This window comes from Ruditapes philippinarum, unplaced genomic scaffold, assembly GCF_026571515.1.
Source record: "Ruditapes philippinarum isolate M1 unplaced genomic scaffold, ASM2657151v2 ctg2524_1_1_1_1, whole genome shotgun sequence".
NCBI classification, from domain to species: Eukaryota; Metazoa; Mollusca; class Bivalvia; order Venerida; family Veneridae; genus Ruditapes; species Ruditapes philippinarum.
In genome coordinates this window covers 102,980-123,392 of record NW_026863009.1, presented here as the reverse complement: position 1 = coordinate 123,392, position 20,413 = coordinate 102,980, and the positions used below count along the sequence as shown (strand labels likewise).

Sequence of the window (20,413 nt, the reverse complement as noted above, 5' to 3'; positions counted from 1 at the left end):
ATTGATGGAAAAGCTTTTACATTTGCCATGGTCGATAGGGCTTACCGACTTCTTAATGTCATTATAAAACTATCTTAAAAATATTAAAAAGCTTATCTTGTTTAAATATAAATAAGTGTCTGTTATAGTTTAAAGATCATCAAATTGAAAAGAACGTCTAAAGTGTGGTTCATATATGCCTCATCCCATGGGATAGCAAACCATAGTGGGAGAATGATAAAACCCCATGGGGGACCCAACTTTGATTGTCTCCCCAGCACTCATTGATAGGGGTATGTGAAATTTAAAAAACAGTTTTTGCCTAACGTTATACCCATTATTGCATGACCTCTTCATTAATTCTCTTATTACTTAAGAAAGGGTAGCTGAGTTTGCGAATTTCCGGATTTGCAAACTTATTCCGGAAGCTGTTTTCATTTATTTTTTAATACAAGTAATTAAAAGTATTCGTTAAAGATAAACCTTTGTTTTTCACGTTTGTATTGGATTTTGTTTTTGATGTTCATGGCATGTATATGGTATTATTTTGAAAGATATACATGTGTTATTCCAGATTCGAAAACAATATCAAAGTAGTTTTACAATAAAAAAAATGAAATAAATCATAAGAAAGTGTAAAATTCAATAAAATTCATTATAACTTAAATAATTAGATAATATTTCGTTCAAGTATCAAGAAAACATTATTGTCCAAGATTATGAACATGAATTATTTAAACGGTCAACATTGTACACGTTGAGATAATAAATTGGAAATCAAATTCGCCAGAAATTGTTTGTATCTTTTCAAAAGAAAACGACAATTGTGATGTTTAATAATAAAGGAACAGTAGTTACTGATATCAACAATTTTGTTGTTGAAGATATATTATATTATGCTGTTCCACCAGACAATCTTACAGGTAGTCTTAACATAAAAGTTTGATTAAACTACTATTTAAATCAAAGTATAGTGGTTCGCAGTATTCTGAAACACGAAAAAGCTTTCTGAAGTTACATTTTTTGTATATGCACTCAAAAAATACGTGGCGTTGTGACCTCACACATATATCCATCATTTGTCCAACATTACAGGTTTCAACTGCCATAAAATATCGTTAAGCACACAATCCATTGACAAAGGATAACACTTTATTTTCAATTTTATACATTATTTAAAGATAGGGTAAATTTGCCATTTCTAAAATCATATAAGCGTTTTTAAACCAAAAAAAAAGAGAAGCTTATTACACGTGAAAGCTGTCTTTTTCGATTTGAATTATTACACTATTCAAGCAGGAGTCTTTAAACATAATTGCGGTGTCGTTGATAAGTTTGAGGTGTCGTTGGTGTAAGATTTAATGTAGAAAAACGTAAATTTTTATATTCTTAGTAATAATTATTGGTGTTTTTGTCATACTAGCTGCCATATATTTGAATGTCTCATAGTGGCAGTAAAATCTGAAGATGCTACATGATGATACAAGAAATAAATTTTGAGAATTTTATTATCAGCAACCATTTTAACACATATGATAAATAAGTTTTTCTTGGATTTGGCTTTAAATAGATTTCAAGAAGCTGTTTGCAAGAAAAAGACATAATTGAATATCGTATAAATGTACTCTTGCCGGGTCCGTAATTTATAACATATCCAGTACCTAATTACAGATGGTCGATAAGAACCTGTTTACTTATTCAAGTGCAAACATTATGGTCTTTATGAATCATACATATTTTTAGTAAACAGATCTTTAGCCAGATATGTCTTTCCATGATTCATATGACTCTATAACTGTTTTAGTTCAAATCAACTTCAATTGTACAATCCATTTTTTTCAAAACAAGGAAGCCGAAAGTCAAATGTGTTTGAAATCTACATATTTCGATAATGTTTTATACAGTTATTTTGCGATGGTTCAATAACATATCAATTTTATGTGTTAATTCATGACAACATCATTTACAATTGTTTTAACAAATACACGCACCTACACTTAAACGTTAAAAATTGATATTATATCGTTTTAGAATACGAATTATTAACATATCAAGCAATTAACTATTTATATATTCTGTAGGAAAAATGATAAATATAACGACATCTCTAGCAATATCTTATTTTTATACATGTATAACTTTTTACCACCATATCTGGTATATTCAAAATAAATATGTATTAACCACATTTGATATGTTAACAGTTTTAAATATCTATCATTTAAATTGTTGTCATGTCGTTTGAAATATATAAATGTACTTTTAAGTCAAATCTAATTTTAAGAGTGATTCTTTGCAAAGACAGTGCAAAAATCTCAACTAATGATTTGCATGACACATATATAGTCAAAAATGAAATCGAAGGATCGTACAAAAACGGCCAAATGGCAACAATTTATTTTGTTCATTGAGCCTGTCCATGTATGATCGCGGCTATAAAGCCTGTTCTACTTATCTTTTTATCATTTTATTGATCCAGTGTAAAAGTTAAATTCTGTTGAATGACTTACTAAAGCATTAAATTCAATATTGTTGTATTCTTTCAGGAAAGACTTTCTTGATTTCATTACCCAAGAGGATCAGACTTTTCAAAACAACGTTCCGCCAGACTATGACAACGGTAAATTACTTTTCTGTTGTGTTAATGCCATTCAATATTCAACTGTGAGTATATTCAATAAAATTATATTTATTCAGTTCATAATTGAAATCGGTCTTCTATTAAACACTTTCGAGGCAAACAATGGTGGTGTTACATGGAAAAGTGTGGTATTACTTTTACTCGGGGCAAACTCATGAGACTCGTACAGGAAAGCAGAAGTTAATGGTTCGATAACTATAAGATTTGCCTCAGTACGTTTTCCTAAAGAGGCTTCTAGCAATTTTTAGAAAAGAAATCAACTTTTAGTAACATATTAATTCATTTATATATTTTTTGGTCCTTCGGTATCATTGATGCCAGCACTATTAAGTGTCCAGAATTGAGTACCGCTCAAGCCGGTGCTAGGTGTCGTAAGGGATGTTGTATTTATTCATTATCCTTCATGTACAGACTCAATCAAATCGAGTCTGCCATTTTCATGTAATTTTGTTGTGATTAATACTTCCGACGGATGATTTTCTTTCCAGATGTTTTTACATGTAGTTTTCTTTGATTAAAAACAAATTAAAAAGTCACTGTCCTAGAGGCAAACTTAAATATTTTGACTGCGAAATTTTGTCAACAGTCAAATTTTAAAACATTTTTAGTCCAAGAGATGACATGGTTTTATTGCAATTTACCGTATCACCAAAAGTGATATTACTAACATGTCTGTAGATTCCGAAATCTCCATTAAATCGGGTAAAAATACAAATATACAAGATGGCAGCGAGATCAACAAAAAAAAAATATTGATTTATTTTGTTGTGTTTTCCTTTCAACATTAAAATTATGTAGATATAAATTTATTGCTTAAATTTTTATATCAAAAGATAGTGAGCGATGTCCTTACACGCTATTTTTAACCATTTCAAGTATGTTTTTGCTGCAAATAGGTATGACAAAGTTTTCAAAGTTTTATTTCATAAAATATCCTGAAGGCCAAAAGCCCATGAGGACAACATTTTAAACAGTGTACAATCATGTTGAAAATTATTACTACATACAATGTACTAACATATTGTTATAATCGTGTATTACCTTAAGAAGATGGAATTATTTTTCATTGTACTTATTAATAATGTAAAAATAAAAAATGGAAAATCAGTCCTAGACCTTAAATATTACTGCAAAAGCAGTAGATAAAACCTTTTATCTAAGAGATTACATGGTAATGCACATTTCCGTATCACCAAAGTGATATTTACATGACTTTTGTCTTAGAATTGAAATAATTAAATCGGGCTACAAACAACAAACGGCCGCAAAACAACAAAAAACAACAAATATTTTTGTTTTTATGCGTTTTCCTTACATTTAAATTAGTATTTTTAATTTCTTAAATGCTAAAAAAAGAAGAGAATGTTAGCATATTGAAACCCTATTACATCAAGTATCCCAAATTGGGATATGACATTGTACTTATTAATAAGGCGTTGTATGAAAAGAGGTGCTTAAATGATTTCACCTCAAACGTTTTTTCGTTGAGAGTTCATTACGTGTCAAGTGAAACTGACGGAGTATCACAAATTTCATAAAAGTTTCCGTTTACCCCGTAGCAAGAGGGCGTGGACAGAAGATTTATTAAGGAACAAACTGGGTCAAACAAATACTCACAGTGACAATATATTTTTTTCGGGTTTGGAGTATTCTACATTGTAAAATGTTCATTTCATTTAATTCATTTTGACAACAGATTTGTATTAAAATTCGACCTATGAATAGACACTGCAATATCATAACAAATAAATAGAATATCATAAAAAATAGAAAAGGGTAGCATAACTCATATTTCAATATTTTGTTGCTTAAACTAATTTTCTTCGGTTTAAGATTACAATGTATATCTAATTACTATCTATGTTTGTAGAAATCTTTTTATGAAGAACACACATACATTTCTAGAATAAAAGACAATCAAGCATTTTGTTTTTTATTTTTCACCGGATGTCCAAAAAGTGTTGAAACTGCGAAAATTGAAATTTACTTTAGATTATATGTCTTACAAATTTTAAGCATTTATCATGAATGAATTTCAATGAAAGCATTTTGAAGATCTATTAATGTTTTAAAGTAGATAGTTTCATTTAATCTTAATTCTATTTTTCAGATGTACCTACTCAAATAAGCTGTGAATTACATATTGAAAATTTTGATTCCATCGACGAAGCAAATATGGTACGTAAAATATGTGCAAAAATAAAAAAAAACAACAAAAAAACACACACACTTGAATTACATAAAAGCTTTACTTTTTTTGTCTTTTGGATACATTTTACAGTTCTCATACTATGAACATTCGGCTCATATAATACACTATAACTTTGTTGAATTATTTGAACGTATTGTGCTGGGTTCATTTTACAAAACGGTGATTATGTTTTATTTCTATTTCCATCCGATCGTGCACTCAAGTTTGATTCTTTATCTGTATTACTTTTCCAGACAGGTAATTAATTTTATGCATAAATATTTTATCTCTCGAATATGCATTAATGATATAAGTAATAGTTTATGAGGAAATCATATGTACCTAAGTGGTTTTATTTTTTCAGGATTTAACTGCAACTATATTACTGCATTTAAGTTGGTATGATCATCGATTCAGCGACTATGATATTAAATCAATTGATGATGGATATGTCGAAATTGATGCCAAAAATCTGGAAAAACTTTGGGTTCCTGACATTTATTTTCCGAATGAAAAGAGGGCATATTATCATAATGTACTTATGGCGAATAAAATGCTACGAATTTATAAAGGCGGAAACGTCTCCTATTCAACAAGGTAAGTCAAACTCTGTCTGTTTGTTTCCGTTAGATGATATGATTACAAATCATGATTCATAAAACATTTTAATTGAAGAAAAAAATCAGTGTACCAATCAGAAACATTCAAACAAATTTCCTCATTTTCATTTTTTTCTGTAATTTGGAAAACAGCGCGGCTTGGTTGACATGAAACATTTTCTTAATAAACAAAAGTGAAAAACAACAAAACACACACAAAAACTCCAAACTAATCAAGTTCGTTTAAAGTTATGTCCTTGAAAGTTTATGATTGTAATAATTCGATTCAAAGTTATTGTCTGTCCGTTTGAATATAAGATTTCACATAAAATGTATTATTTCTATTTTCGTTTAAAATAAAATGGCTATAAGTAGATTTATCCAGTTCATTTACAAATGATATAAAAATAATCAATTGAATAAATCAGATCGAATTAAATTAATATTGGTCTTAAATATGTCCTGTGAAATATATACAAAGCAGAGAAAAATAAAGCACCAACTTACAGAAATTATTTGCTTCTGTAAAGGAGTAATATATATCATACATGCATGTATACTATGTATACTAGTAATTTAAAGTTTGTTTATCATTTTAAAACAAACAGTACAACTTGTATCTTTCCATTGTACATGTACATCAATATTACTGAGACTTCTTCTAGCAATAAATAGGTAGATATTTAAAGTATATAGATTCGTATTTAATTAAATGTTGTTTTAAATTGTTTTGATTAGACTTGTTCAGAATTTTTACTACAGTTAAAATATGAATTGATTATTATTGCTTTTTCTTTTTGGTCCTGGAATCGGGTGTCTTCTAGATGGTGTAACCTAATAGCATAACTATTCATTTTACTCTCCTAATTGATTGAATATATTGCATGACATTGTCATTAAAACGCCTGATGAAAATAACAATAACGTCCTATTCAGCTAGGAAATCAATCAGTTTCCGGAGAACAAAAGGAACAATATACACCATCATATCCAAACATGTTTTATGAAGTAAAAGAAAAATCTTTATTATCAATATTTTGATATTCCAATCAGAGGGAAACAAGACAATAAATATCACTGCAAATGTTCGGTCATCAGCTCACCAATAAATGAATAAATGAAATATCTGTTTTATCAAAATATTATTTGATATCACATCCTTTGGCACCTTAGCAGAATATGTTCAATATTTATATACATCCAAATAAAATGTTTTATATCCATTGTTAAGTTTTATGTAAATTGCCCATTGAGTTTTATCTCAAACTATTCTAACGCAAAAGCTGGTTTTTTACCATGGTAAAGTGTTTTATTCAAACTTATCATTTTCCAATTAATCACAAATGTGTTATTGAATTACAGTTTTTAAGTAAGTTTTGTTTTGCAAAATATATGCCTCTTATCGCAGAGCTTACTTTACTAGCAACATTATTGACTAACTCAAAATAAATATTACCAATTTCACTATTAAACACTAAACCCACGAATTCTTGGTTGGTTGGATTTTACGTTACATCAACGCCACATTACGTCACAGGATGACATATGGTGACCTTACAATACAATTATACTGGTGGTGGAAGCCCTCGAGTGCACCTCCGCGCATTTTGTCAGGCATGAACACTTTTTTCTTGTGGCTCTATGACAATTACATGCTTTATTTTTCATTTCAGACTTTCATTAACTCTCAGTTGTCCAATGAACTTTCGGAATTATCCGTTTGATAAACAGATTTGTATGATTATGATGGAGAGTTGTAAGTATTTTGTTAAAACAATATTATCAAAATGTTTATTGAATAATATCTCATTTTCGTCTTTCCCAAAAGATAGGTTACATGTAACTGTAAGATTGGACAAAATTTAAGATGTGTGATTTGGAAAGTATATACTAAATTGCTTAATTATATTTGCCTACAGTTCTTAATACTTTATACTTATTAATGATAATTATATTTCATTGAACAGAGCAATACAACTAAATGCCTTTATTTAAAAGTACATCTGTAGTTAAAGAAGACATAAATTAGGACTTTATTAAAGCATCTTTGATCTTTGTGATCTTTGTTTTCATCTACATACATGTATACCTTTCTTATTATATATTTACATAACAAAATAACAGAATGTTAAAATATAATTACTTCGGAATGATATTTTATTCACAATATGACAACAGATATGACCTACATTTGTGTCTTGCTTTCACATAACACAACGTTTTCGCAATTTTTATACTCTCAACATTGTGTTCATCTTATACAGTTTCATATAACGATGGGAATATATTGCTAAATTGGACTCAAAACAACGCTACTGAAAATACTGAGGGTCCAGTTCATTTAGATGAAAGTACCAAACAGATGCCACAATTCGAAGTCTTAAGAATCGACACAAAAGAAAGCAAAGTTAGGAGAAGAGACCTTGGTAAGGGTAGTCGTCTGTATGACTTCATATCAACGTTAAAGAAGTTTACAATACGTTTCAATACTTTTCAAGTTGAATACAAAAAGTACGCTTGTTTTTGCACAGTCCTGTAGAAACCAATTGACAATGATCTTATGCAGATTTATTCATGTTTATCTGAGTCGCACTGCAAAACCATTGGAATCAAACTAAATTTCGTGAAAGCAATTATTGAAATACTAGATAAACTAAATAAGGTATTTGTGCCATTATTTAATATTTCAAATTATGAACAATAATAATTTATTATTTGTAGGAAATCACAGTCGCCTGACAGTTGAATTTGTACTTGCCAGAAACATCGGATATTACCTCGTACAGATGTACATTCCTAGCGTTCTTGTTGTAATGTTATCGTGGATTTCATTCTGGCTTAATGTAAACGCTGTACCGGGACGTATTTCCCTTGGTGTATTGACTGTCCTAACTATGACAACGCAGAGCTCTGGCGTGAATGCGTCACTTCCGCACGTGTCCTATACAAAAGCCATAGATATATGGATGGTCACGTGTCTGATGTTTGTATTCTTTGCTCTTATAGAATTTGCAGTTGCTAATGTTTTGATGAGAAAAGACACAAATAAAGGTTTTAAGTTTAAAAATATTCTAAGCATTCCAAGGATGGGTACACAAAGAGAATCGAAAGAGGTAAGAACCTTTTCATAGCAATGTCTGATTTATACTCAACTGCTTCTTATCGACAATAATCTCATTTCACTTGTATTTGTCTTGTCATGGTGCTTGTTGTTGCAACGAAAACGACGACAACAGAACGCCAATAAACTTAAGATTGTCACGTATATATGGAGAAAAACAAATAAAGTATCTGATATGTTTGGGTTGACTTGCGGAAATTTCACTATAATTATGATAAATGTTGAGTTCTGCCTTAGCTGGTGCTATAGGGCATGGGCGATAACTTGCACTTTCCATTACTAGCCATTATTAGGCTAAATCAAACCGAGTCTGCAACATTTTTAATTTTGTCTTGCTGAGCTTTCTTTAGGGATTCTTTATTTATCTCTATTTTACATTGAAATAAACACAGAAGAACGGTTATTAATATAACAAAACAATATCATATTTTCAGAAGGAAAAAGACGATTTCCGGGATCCCGAAAATGGAGGAGAAACAAGTTATGGTAAACTTCAGAAACAGAAAAAGTTAAGCAGTGGTGTACGTTATGCTATGTATTGTGATGTGGGATCCAGGATAATGTTTCCAGTTCTGTTTGGATTGTTCAATATTGTCTACTGGAGTTACTTTCTAGACCAACTGAACAGTGAGCTGTTCAGCGAGCCTGATAGTGACGAGATATGATGATAATTGATGAAATAAAGAAAAATAATGCGACACTCAAACACTTTCAAATCGACTTTATACTATCTATAAGAACTAAACTTTCTTATTTTATAAATGAAAGGAATTTTGTAAAGTTTATTGAAAATCTTTTTTTATAACAGCCTAACAAAAACATGCAGTCCCTTCACTAAATGATCTAATGGTCACTCTTTCAAAATGTGTTATTACCTTTAAAATTCGGGAGTTCTTTAAGCAATGCAGGATATACATGTTTATATCGATAAACATAAACTATTAACTAGTTATGTAAATATGCCTTTCTATCTGTCTCAAACGTTAAGGGTATAAAGCTATATTTCACAGCGGGTTACTTCAAGTTTAATATGTGTTTGAAGAATGATAACGCATATAAAATAAAGTACATTGCATAAGTAAGGATGACAGATGCTCGAAGTCATCGTTTAACCTAATAAAAGGAAAATTAAATATTTAAACATATATTGATATGCTCTAATTTGATGTTTAATAATTTGATGATTTCTAAATAGTTCCTTTTAAATATAAAATACATCTTTTGCATACACACAGGAATGATATTTTCGTTTTAAGCTCTATTCTTTACCGGTAAACTAAGTCTAAAATTATTGTGTCATAAAAAACTGGCAGTTTTTTAAGACAGGACCAAAGGATCAAGTTAACCATTAAAAGACAGCTTAGGGTGTACATTGTAACACCGCAAAACGTCCGTACCGCAAAACGTACGTATATGGACGTTTTGCGGCGCATATCGTCCACATTTTTCTGACGTACATTTTGCGACAAAAAGGCATGGTCCTGCCTTATAACGTCCATATCTTAGTTTATATAATTTTCGTTAATTTTGACCAGTTATTATCAGGTGTTATTGTGTGTTAATGTTTTCTCACCTGAGTATGCGCCTGTCTCTCTGTCCGTCCAAATTAGCTTGTTACCACTCCAGCATCCACATATCATACTCTTAGCAATATGTCCAGAGTTATCTGCCCTTGAATTACAATATCTGTTATATTTCACATTGTTACCACTCCAGCGCTTTCATTTCTTCTTCAATCTTGACAATTTCAACAGAATATTTATGACCATAAAATCTCAACAAAGTTAGATTATAGGCTAAATCTAACAAAACAAAACAACAACAAAAAAAACAACATATCTTTGTCATTTACAGATATTTGGATATTAATAACCATTTCAGACGTAGAATTGAGTACTGATATCAGTTACCCAGATTCTGACCAAGTACATGAAATGTACTTGCTTTTATTTGTAATATTCAATGCTATCATCTACCCTTGTCATGTGGAGCCTTTATAGACAGGTGTTCAATAACCAAACTTCCAAAGTCAACAAGAACACAAAAAATCATTCCCACTTCTTCATGCAATTATATGAAAAGCTATTGTCAAAAGCAAAGCTTAGTTTTAATATTTTTTGTCATTCACTCAGTCCAATCCCCGGTTCGTCCGTCCGTATAGCCGTCCTTTTCTGTATGTCTATAAAATTACATTTATTTCAATATCATAGTTTTTATTTATTTAATATGGACGATATGCGACGCAAAGACACAGTAATGCTATCAATTACGATATGCACCGCAAAACGTTCACATGTGTACGATATGCGACGCAAAACGTCCACACGCGTACGTTTTGCGGTACGGACGTTTTGCGGTGTTACAGTGCATTCCCTTGTTCAAATTAGACATGTTCAGTAAGAATCTCTTAGATTTCAATATCATTCTGCAATAAAAGAACATGATCAAAAGGCGAGCACATTACATAGTAATTCTTATCTATAAGGATAAGTTTTAATCTGTTTTCACATGCAATCAATATGCATTATACAACAAATATATAGCTTTTTATAACATTTAAAATGACAAGACAGCGTTATTGTAAAGACGCGGATATTTCTGAAGTATATTTTACCATCTGAAGCTTTACAATCTAGTTTGTAAATGTCTATTAATGCTTTCCATTTTGCAAGTCAATGGTCGTCCTTTGCCTTTGGTAAGATAATCTATGCAATTACGTAGTTTTTAAAGTAAACTTTCTATTTCTTTCTAATAATTGCAAGAAAATTAATAGAGTATTTGAATAAGATATCGAATACCTGCAACCTGAGATAGATTTCCAAAACACTGGGAATTGTAATACATGTTCATAGGTTTTCAAACTTAACTACAATAAATTGCAAATGAACCAACATAGTTTACATTACTAGTAGCGGGATATTTTGAAATTGTAACACTTACGCGATCTACAAACATTAAGGGAAGGTATAGCGTAGACTGTAGCTCATAAAACACCACGAGAAATACGTCCTGGTACAGCGTTTACATTAATCTAATATTAATCGCCATTTCTTATACATGTACATCTTTTTCATCTGCAATGCTAAAGTTATTTATAGCCTTGACAATTTACTTGAGTAAATGTATTAATCATATATCTTTTTCTGGAATATAATTAGTCCACCAGTAACATAACAATGTCAATTTTATATCTGAAATCAAGTTCATCTAATTTAAACCTTTAATTTGCATTTACACTGTTGTTACAATTCAAATGCTAAATGCAATTGAGCATAGTAGGTTTCTCGTTCTTTTGACGTGGAAAATATTTTAAAACGAAGTACTATGTCGGAGCATCTTCATGTTCAAAATGCATATTACTGGTTTCAGTTCTTTTTATCGTGTAAAGCTCAATTCGTGGTAAATATTGGTGAATATTTAGTTCAGACATTTCTTATGTCCTTTAAATCCTCGATTCTTTTCGTCATGATATTGTATAACGTCTAAAGAGTCTGTGATTTGTATTGAGCAATTGGAAAAACAACTTTAGAGAGTGCTCTGTTAATTGTTTTTTAGATTTACTTGTGTTTTTTATTTGTTAACGAAGTATTGATAATTTCATATTAACATTTGTTATTGAATTGCCTTTATTCATATCAATGTGATTGATAGCATTAATGTTTATGTGTTGATTTTTGTTAATTATGTGAATGCATATGTTGTTGTTATTAAATGTAAATGGAATAAGATGTAAATAATTATTTGGTAATATTTTAAGAATGATATACGATGTAACGTACCAGATGTATGTGCTTGATTGAAATGTTATGATTAGTTTGTGCAGAAAAGAGAAAAATGAAATCCTTAAAGATCGCTCCAAATAACTGTTTAATTAAAACAGGATTATAAAAAAAATATTTAAATGTATTTATCTCTTTAACGAAGGGATTAAATTAAACACGAAAAGGTATGAATGATAAATGTTTTATAGTGTGAATAAAACAAATATTTGATTCCTTAGTGAATGTTGATATTAGACACCTATGTTAGTAATGCACTATGTGTGAGTGTGAACCAGTTTAAGAATGATAAAAGATATAACCGGGTTTGTCCTTGACAACACTAGTATTTTACTATGCTCATATACAATGAATTAAGTATGAACCATTTTATTTATGTATCTCACTTAATTATCAACTTCGTCGTCATCATTAATTACCGTTATTATAATAAATGATTAGTGTAGATTATGTAACTATCACGCTCTTACTTTGCCATAAAATGCTATTGAGACAAAAGCATTATATGTTACATTACATGAAGTATTTAAATTCGGTATGTGAAATCTGTACATGTATAAAGATGTATTGTTCAGGAACATGAGAGCATATGATAATTCATTGTGTCAATTAGAAAACATAGACTATCATTTGTTTGTTAACATTTCATTGATTGTAATGGTGTGCCAGTGTTTCTGTATAATGTGTCATCAACCCTTGTCATGCGTAAATGTAAAAAAAGGAAAGCAGCCAACTTTCGTGAGAATAAGATAATTCATAGTTGACCAAGTAGAATGGAGAATCTGTTATCATAAGCAATTAAAATTAGAGGTTTTTTTACTATGTTTGGAATTGAGTAGATGTGCATAAAAATTTGTTTTCCATAGTGCTTTCGTTTTATATTTTTAGATATTATTATTCTTAGAATTTTTTGAAATATTTTATTAAGTAGTAAACTTTGAAAGGTATGACATAAATGTTACATGATTGATTCGGGATGATTGGCATAGAAAATACATGTAAAGAAATGTATTATAAGACACGTGTTGTAGTCCATTCAATATATCAACATCGTAGGATATAATTTCTTGAACATTCTTCATTATCTTCATTAAATCTTGAGCGGTGTTATGAATATTACTTAATATGTAGAAAAAAACCCCAAAAAACAAACAACAAAATTGCTAACTGAGATGTTTTTTAAAGAACAAATTGTAAAACAAGATTATATTAATACATACTTTTTGAAGAGTATTGAATATAAACTATGTGTTAAGGTTGCCATGAGATAGATTATGTTTGTAATTGATAACGAATACTAATAGTGATCATTAAAACAAGAGGAATGATTTTTGACTTGCCTTTGTTCTGTTTACATTAAAAAAGACAGTTCTTGAGGCATTGCCCAGTGGTTATGTATCAGACTAGCAATCTAAGGATGGCAAGCCATGTGGGTTCAGTCAGGGTCAAGCCGTTATTTCACTGAGCATGAAACTTTACACACATTGCTCAGTATTGGCTGGTGCTACGAACAAATTTGAGAGTGTGCTATAGCCTTATACATTCCTACACAATCGAACTAAAATAATTCTAAAAATAAACTAACAATTCCTAAGTTATATTAATAAATACTTTTTAATATATCCACTATGTCAATCGCTTGCTTCCTAAATACTTTCCTTTTTATAATTCGCACAAATACTACCATTTGATTTGGATGATAAAAATATTCTTGTGGAACGTTTTAAGTAAGGTCTCTTTTGCAAACGACATTGAGACTTCCAATCAAACTTGAATATTCTATGTGAAAAAATGTAGCAATCTGTATAAGAACTACATAACACATAACGACTCTGTATATCTTAACGGGTAATTAAAACACAGAATATCCATATTGAATTCATGAAAAATATGGCACTGTGTATGTCATGGTGAATGCAATATTGAAAACATTCAGCGCATAGAGAAAGAAGAGTCATAACCAGCTAAAAATTATCTTTCCACTCACGTGAAAAAAATAAATATAAGACCAATAGATAAGTTTGTCTTGGGGTCTTTCATTATCTTGATTCTTATCACATTTTATTTTACAGATTATGAAATGAAATTTTTATTAATCAGATCACATTGATTTGTTTACTGCAGTAAAGTTGTCATCTTCAACTGTCTCTTCAATTCAGTATCTACATGAATACCATCCTACAATTTCATCGAACACGCATCCAAGGTTAGCAGCTTTAATAGACTCCATGTCTGATAATAGGCAAACACTCTGCATTCTTTCTTTAAGTTCCGCTACCCCCCCTTCACTAATGTTCAAAGTTAAGCATGGACTTTAGCATGGTGCTGCTAATATATCAGTATCAAAACTTTAGATCGATAAATTATTATGCTAAAGATACAACCCAGATATTTGTTATATTAATGTATAAAATTGTCAACTGAAAAAACATCATTTAAGTATATATTAGAAGGTTTAATAAATAGGGAGAATAGTAAAAGATAAATATGATAATCATAAATATCATAAAAATGAGTATACTATTTAGGACATAAAAGAAATCAAATTTACTCCGTTTTTTTGTCTTGGAATATCAAAAAGTCATAATTTTCCTTCCACTCACTAGACTATTGAATATTTATTATCCCCAATTATTACAGCATCATTCAATATATTCAACAAATAATGATTATATCAGAGGAAAGAAACACTTCGAACATCTTGACGTCACTTAGAAAATAAATAATATTTCCGTAGGAAAAATTGTCTGCCTTACATAAAAACAATATTAGTGCGTTTCACTTGTCAGCAAATGTTTTATTAGGTCAATCTTATGTGTATTTTTTCAAGTTTATTTATCATCCTCCAGATTATTAATGAAGAAAGAATTTCGAAAACATTTTTTTCTATTTTACAGAAAACCAGAAAATACGTGTTAACTCTGACTTGCTTTGGCAAATACGAAATTACGCCATGAACTGCAATGATTACTGCACATATAGCTGTTTTACTAAGAGCATATCATTCGATGATAATGATCAAACTCTACATTATATCTTGATGTTAGTTAAGGCATAAAAGCTAAAACATTCTGAAATTGTAATGCGTCATTCCACTATAATAATAATAATAAGAATAATAATAATAATAATAATAATAATAGATGAATTAGCATACAGGAAGTTTTTGTTGCAAGGTTGGATATGAACAAAAAAGAGGGTCCATTGAAGAATTAAAGATACAGTCTTGGACTAGGACGTGACATTTTTCGACGTTTCATGTTTGTGAACGTGTTAGGAGTTTTAATCTTCCAGGTACTTATTATTATACATTATACGGGTATTATAAAAGTTGTAATGTTTTATCACTTTCAAGTTTATACAAGACAGTTGAAAAAGATACATGATATCTTGTTTCCAAATACACAGGTTAAAAAGAGCTTCATAGAGCAAGTCAACAATTTGTAAACGAAAGGGGACAACGTTTCAGAATTCTACATATAATATGAACAGTTTTCCTTCAATTTCTTTTGAATCAAATCACTTATAATCAGATGTTTCTGCTTCAGGAAAACCATGATCTGTAAAAACCGAAATAAAAAATCACTGGCATAGATAGAACCTCCTTGTTTTAGATTTTAAACTTTTGTTGTTGATCTTGTATATCATATTTTACAAAACTTTTAACGCGGTATTTTTTGGAATACAAAGATATTCAGAGAATCTTCTTTAAAACACAGTCTTCCAACTGTGATTTCTCTCTATATAAAACAACATTCGCAACATTTTCTGCACAATCTTTTCCTTAAAAAAGATGTTATTGTAAATTTTATTTTGACGTTGCTATTTTTAAAAGGCGCCTGTTTTGACATTCTTTTTCACTTGTTTGCAGTAAGTTCATTAAAAATACATATTTTTTCCAAGGTTAATGTAGGAAAATGATTTGCAATGATGTTCCGTATTTCTCAAAATTGTTGAGGAAAACTGATATGACTCATATGACACGTTTTTTTTCATTTCAAGATACATGTAAATTTATTTCTCACCACGTGTTATATGGTAAAGTATACAATACTATAACGAGTAAAGCTGCACTTGAAGGGATGCAACTGTAAACTAGATAAGAAATTAGCATAACGACATGGGATAACAACGTTCAAAGAGTTCTACAAAATATTCACTGACGAAACAACCCCCCAAAAAATATATATAAATATAGACATACGCTGAAAACGTGCGCAAGGTATCAGAATCTCTAATAAGTGTTGACATTTTGTTAATTCGTCAGCGATTTAACAAAAATGGAAAAACAAAATATATTAAACAGATTGAAGGAACCTTTATTTAAGTCTGCCATCTTGGTGATGTTATGTGAAGCTATAACAAGAAGTACTTTGCGTGCAATTTTGATTGCACAATAATTATTGGGAGAATAAGTTAAATATAACAACTGTGAGATGAAGTGCATGACACTTGCTTTTTCCCAGTACAATACAGTGTGTAGTGTTTAAACAAGGAAATAATGTATTGCAAAATTTAGCATACAATTTCATAAATATTTGAACGTCAGAACACATAAAATGTGAGCAAGGACCTGAGATAAATGCAAATATTCACCGTCATTGATTTTGTGTTAGTCTGATAATTTGCATTTACTTAGTGAGTGATGAATCAGAACTCTATTTCTGGTTGCATTATTTACTTTTACGACAGAATGATTGATGTCCAAAAGGTCCATCAAGTTAAAACATATTTTGGTAGTATTTTGAGAAATTCTAATGACATTTACCATGTAACGAATCCATAATTGATTACTTTGAATGATTCAAAAGTATTTTAAGGTATGATTGACAACGATTTGTCACGTAAGTGTCTTGTATATCATGCCTGAAGTTTCATTTGTAACCCGAGACCATGAGAAGGAGCACATGCATCAACTTCAAGTTAACAAAGAAGAATGTCAACGACTAAACATACTGAATTAATAAATTCATTTCTATTGGATATTCATCAAGTTTTAACAGAGGTTATGTCTTAAATTAAATTTGCGAAACCTAGAAATATTGAGAACGTTTGCTGCAGTTTTCATATAGATAAATCTAAATCTGTCTCATAGGGCTTATTCAAAATGCATGTTCTTAGGATATGATAATTATAACTCATTATTCGTCGCCCTTAAGAATGTATCAAAAGACCCTGCTAAACTTTGATCACTCGAAAAGAAAATTGATCCCTTAAAATTCAATACCTGCAGGTCATATGCTGTGTTCTCATTTAATCAAGGATTTGTTGATTTGTTGACTACAGTCGATGACGAATCGAATACACTTTCACACAATTGTCTTAAATAAGAAAATCACTTTTATTAATGTGCAAACCATTATTTTACATTTACAAAATCTTAAAGTTAAAGAATCCAACTGTAGGTTGGGAGAAATTGAAATTTTCGAGATAGGGTAATGGAGATATTTTATGTAGCTTAGAGGTTTCCTTTAACGGTTGAAACATCCGACTTGCACCGTTTATTAGTGATCGTAAGAGGCGACTAAGTGAGATTGGATATCTGGTGTCTATGCTTCTCTTAGTTTCAGTAGGATTGTAACACCCGAGGTTTTCCTGTTCCGGCGCCATACGACCTAAATTAAAACCAAACAAACAAACAAATAATGGTAAATCAATACAATCTGTCGGAATCAATGAAAGTGATATAAACAAAAATAATGATAATAACCTCATTCTAAATAATATTCTAAATATTAATATTTCTCTTTGCTGTTTTTAGCCTAAGTTGCAATGTGCATAATTATTTAAACCCGACCATACAGTTGTCGGAATTTATATCGTTTTTATATGTTTGTTTTAATTCATAGCACATTCAATTATACTAATTTCTATTACATGTAGAGGGAAATATAACGTCATCCAAGTACTTCAAATCTGTTCAGCGATAAAATTATCCGGCAAGTTCTCATTATCATGAGATTTTCCTGGACCGTGTTTCGTCATCTGAAAAAGGCAAAGAAAATAAAACATTATGACTCTATAGAATTTTGATTTTAAATACGCTAAAATTGGAAGAAAATAATAAGTAAATGGAAACTGAGACCAATACACGCAATCTATACGTCACATGTCTTTTTTAATTTCATAATTCCAAATCGTATTTATCTGTCTGTTGCAAGACGTGTCCGCGAATCGGTAAATAGTCATTTGCGCAGTTAAGGCCCTTTATTTAATTTATTGATATAATAATATTTTGCATTTTTTAAACTATTTGCTTTTGTAAAATTAGTGTTAATACTTATTACACAATGTGATTTTACGTTAAGATTTCTGACTTGTTTGACACGAGAAAAGTAACCTATACGCACGCCGCCATGTTATTTTGACTTCGTACGAGAATTAAAAGAAGGGCAGAAAAATAACTTGTTAAAAGAATAAAGATTAGGAAGGTGTAAAATATTATCGGTAATGAATGAATTGTAAAAACATATGGTAACATTGCCATATTAAAAGAATATGTCGGAAATTGTTCAACACCAAGGACCAATAAATATCGGGCAAATGATTATGGGAAAATGTCTATTTTTAGAGCTGTTTATCCCTCTGTGGTCATCGTAAATAACAATACAATGAAATAAGGAGATAAAATATTTTGTTTAGTGACATGACATTCTGTCTAATAAAGCAAATTTAGGGAGATATATATAGAAAATGTTAGAGCATGCATAAATAGTATATTGCGACAGATATGCTTGTTTCCACTGGATATTATACCGGTTGTTTTCATTCTGAGTGTATGGAAAACTGATATATAGGGCATGTACACTGAAGAATGAAGAAAATTGTTTTCAAATAAAAGGCAAAGTATGCGGTAATTTCATTAATATGTGAATATAGATATGTATAAAAAATAATAAGATAAACATATATCGTTCTTCATAAGTACATATTTTTATTGTATCAGCATATGCTAATATACTACAAGCAGGGTACACATCACAAGCTCGGTTTTGTCAGTCTCGCAAGAGTAAAATGTCGTCAAAATGGCGGCGCCCTACGTTTTACTCTTGGTTAGTAAATATTGACTTGAAACTTGAATTTCTCTGTTGAAGTATAAATATTAATATAAACTAGACATTAAAGTATCCGTTCCTAGTCCTTCAAGATAAAAAACACATTCAATATAACTATTTGTCTACGTTGGAGGCAAAAATCTTGTGTGTTTGCGTGCAATCAAGGAGGCTTTAATTTAACCTTTCTTTAAAGAGAAAACACAATTGTCTTTTATACGAAAAACACTTCAGTAATGTTCAAACCACCAACTTACATTACAAAATCATTATTTTGTTTATCTTTAACTGTAGTAATGAGAAATTAATACTTTGCTTAATAGTGAAATGAGATGTTTTCAAATAAATTCTTTCCCAATCTTTATTGGTAAGCAAGAGGAATGCCTATAAAAGTAATACTTTGTCGACATTTTGTTGTTCCGACACCTGTCGTCTTGTAAATTTACATAACTTTATGTTTTTCAGATTTATTTGATATTTTTCTGTAAGCATTTGTTTAGTTTTGAATTTTCTATTTGTAGATCATCCATATTATTATGTTAAAACACACAAATTAACGTAGACGTCATTATATGTACTTCGTTTATTAGTGAATAAAAGTGCAAAATATTTGTACCCGGTACATTAATAAAGTAAAACATTCAGTACATAAAAAATGAGTTTAAACATGTTAGTACATTTCAACAAAATGCCAAAATGTTAGTTCTTAAAAAAAGCAAAATTGGATATTAACAAATAAGGCTAACACTTGTTTCGACCATCCACTGCTTATGTAAATAAGCATTTAAGATACTTCACATACACTATTTACAGCGATAGCACTATATTGACCTGATAATTTCATTTATGATTTCAATTATAAAATGTCTGTCTTTAAAAGCTATTACCCGATGTTAGAGGTTAAGCTAGCTCAATTTAGAGGCAACCTGTCATAATGTAAATATTTAACGCTACACATTTCACAAAGATCATAATCAAGTCAAAATTTGTGATGCAATAAGCTAAGTATAGCAAAGTTTGTTCCATTGGTAACGATCTATTCTTCTTTTAG

The 20,413-nt window shown here is 30.0% G+C and overlaps 1 protein-coding gene across 1 annotated transcript; it reads left to right on the top strand.

The window, feature by feature from the left end:
* The first annotated feature begins 226 nt into the window (after positions 1–226).
* Positions 227–13,638, top strand: LOC132720865 (glycine receptor subunit alpha-3-like). The gene is made up of 8 exons (XM_060705090.1): positions 227–272; positions 2,495–2,599; positions 4,731–4,798; positions 5,176–5,408; positions 7,084–7,166; positions 7,675–7,836; positions 8,132–8,523; positions 8,966–13,638. The coding sequence occupies exons 1-8, from the start codon at positions 227–229 to the stop codon at positions 9,194–9,196; spliced, it is 1,320 nt and encodes a 439-aa protein (XP_060561073.1). The 3' UTR covers positions 9,197–13,638.
* Positions 13,639–20,413: the final 6,775 nt, after the last annotated feature.

Coding starts and splice junctions, on each gene's coding strand:
- LOC132720865 (XM_060705090.1), top strand. CDS start 227: ATGGGGGACCCAACTTTGATTGTCTCCCCAGCACTCATTGATAGGG. Junction 7,837..8,131: donor AGTTAGGAGAAGAGACCTTG/GTAAGGGTAGTC, acceptor TATTATTTGTAG/GAAATCACAGTCGCCTGACA. Junction 8,524..8,965: donor CACAAAGAGAATCGAAAGAG/GTAAGAACCTTT, acceptor TCATATTTTCAG/AAGGAAAAAGACGATTTCCG.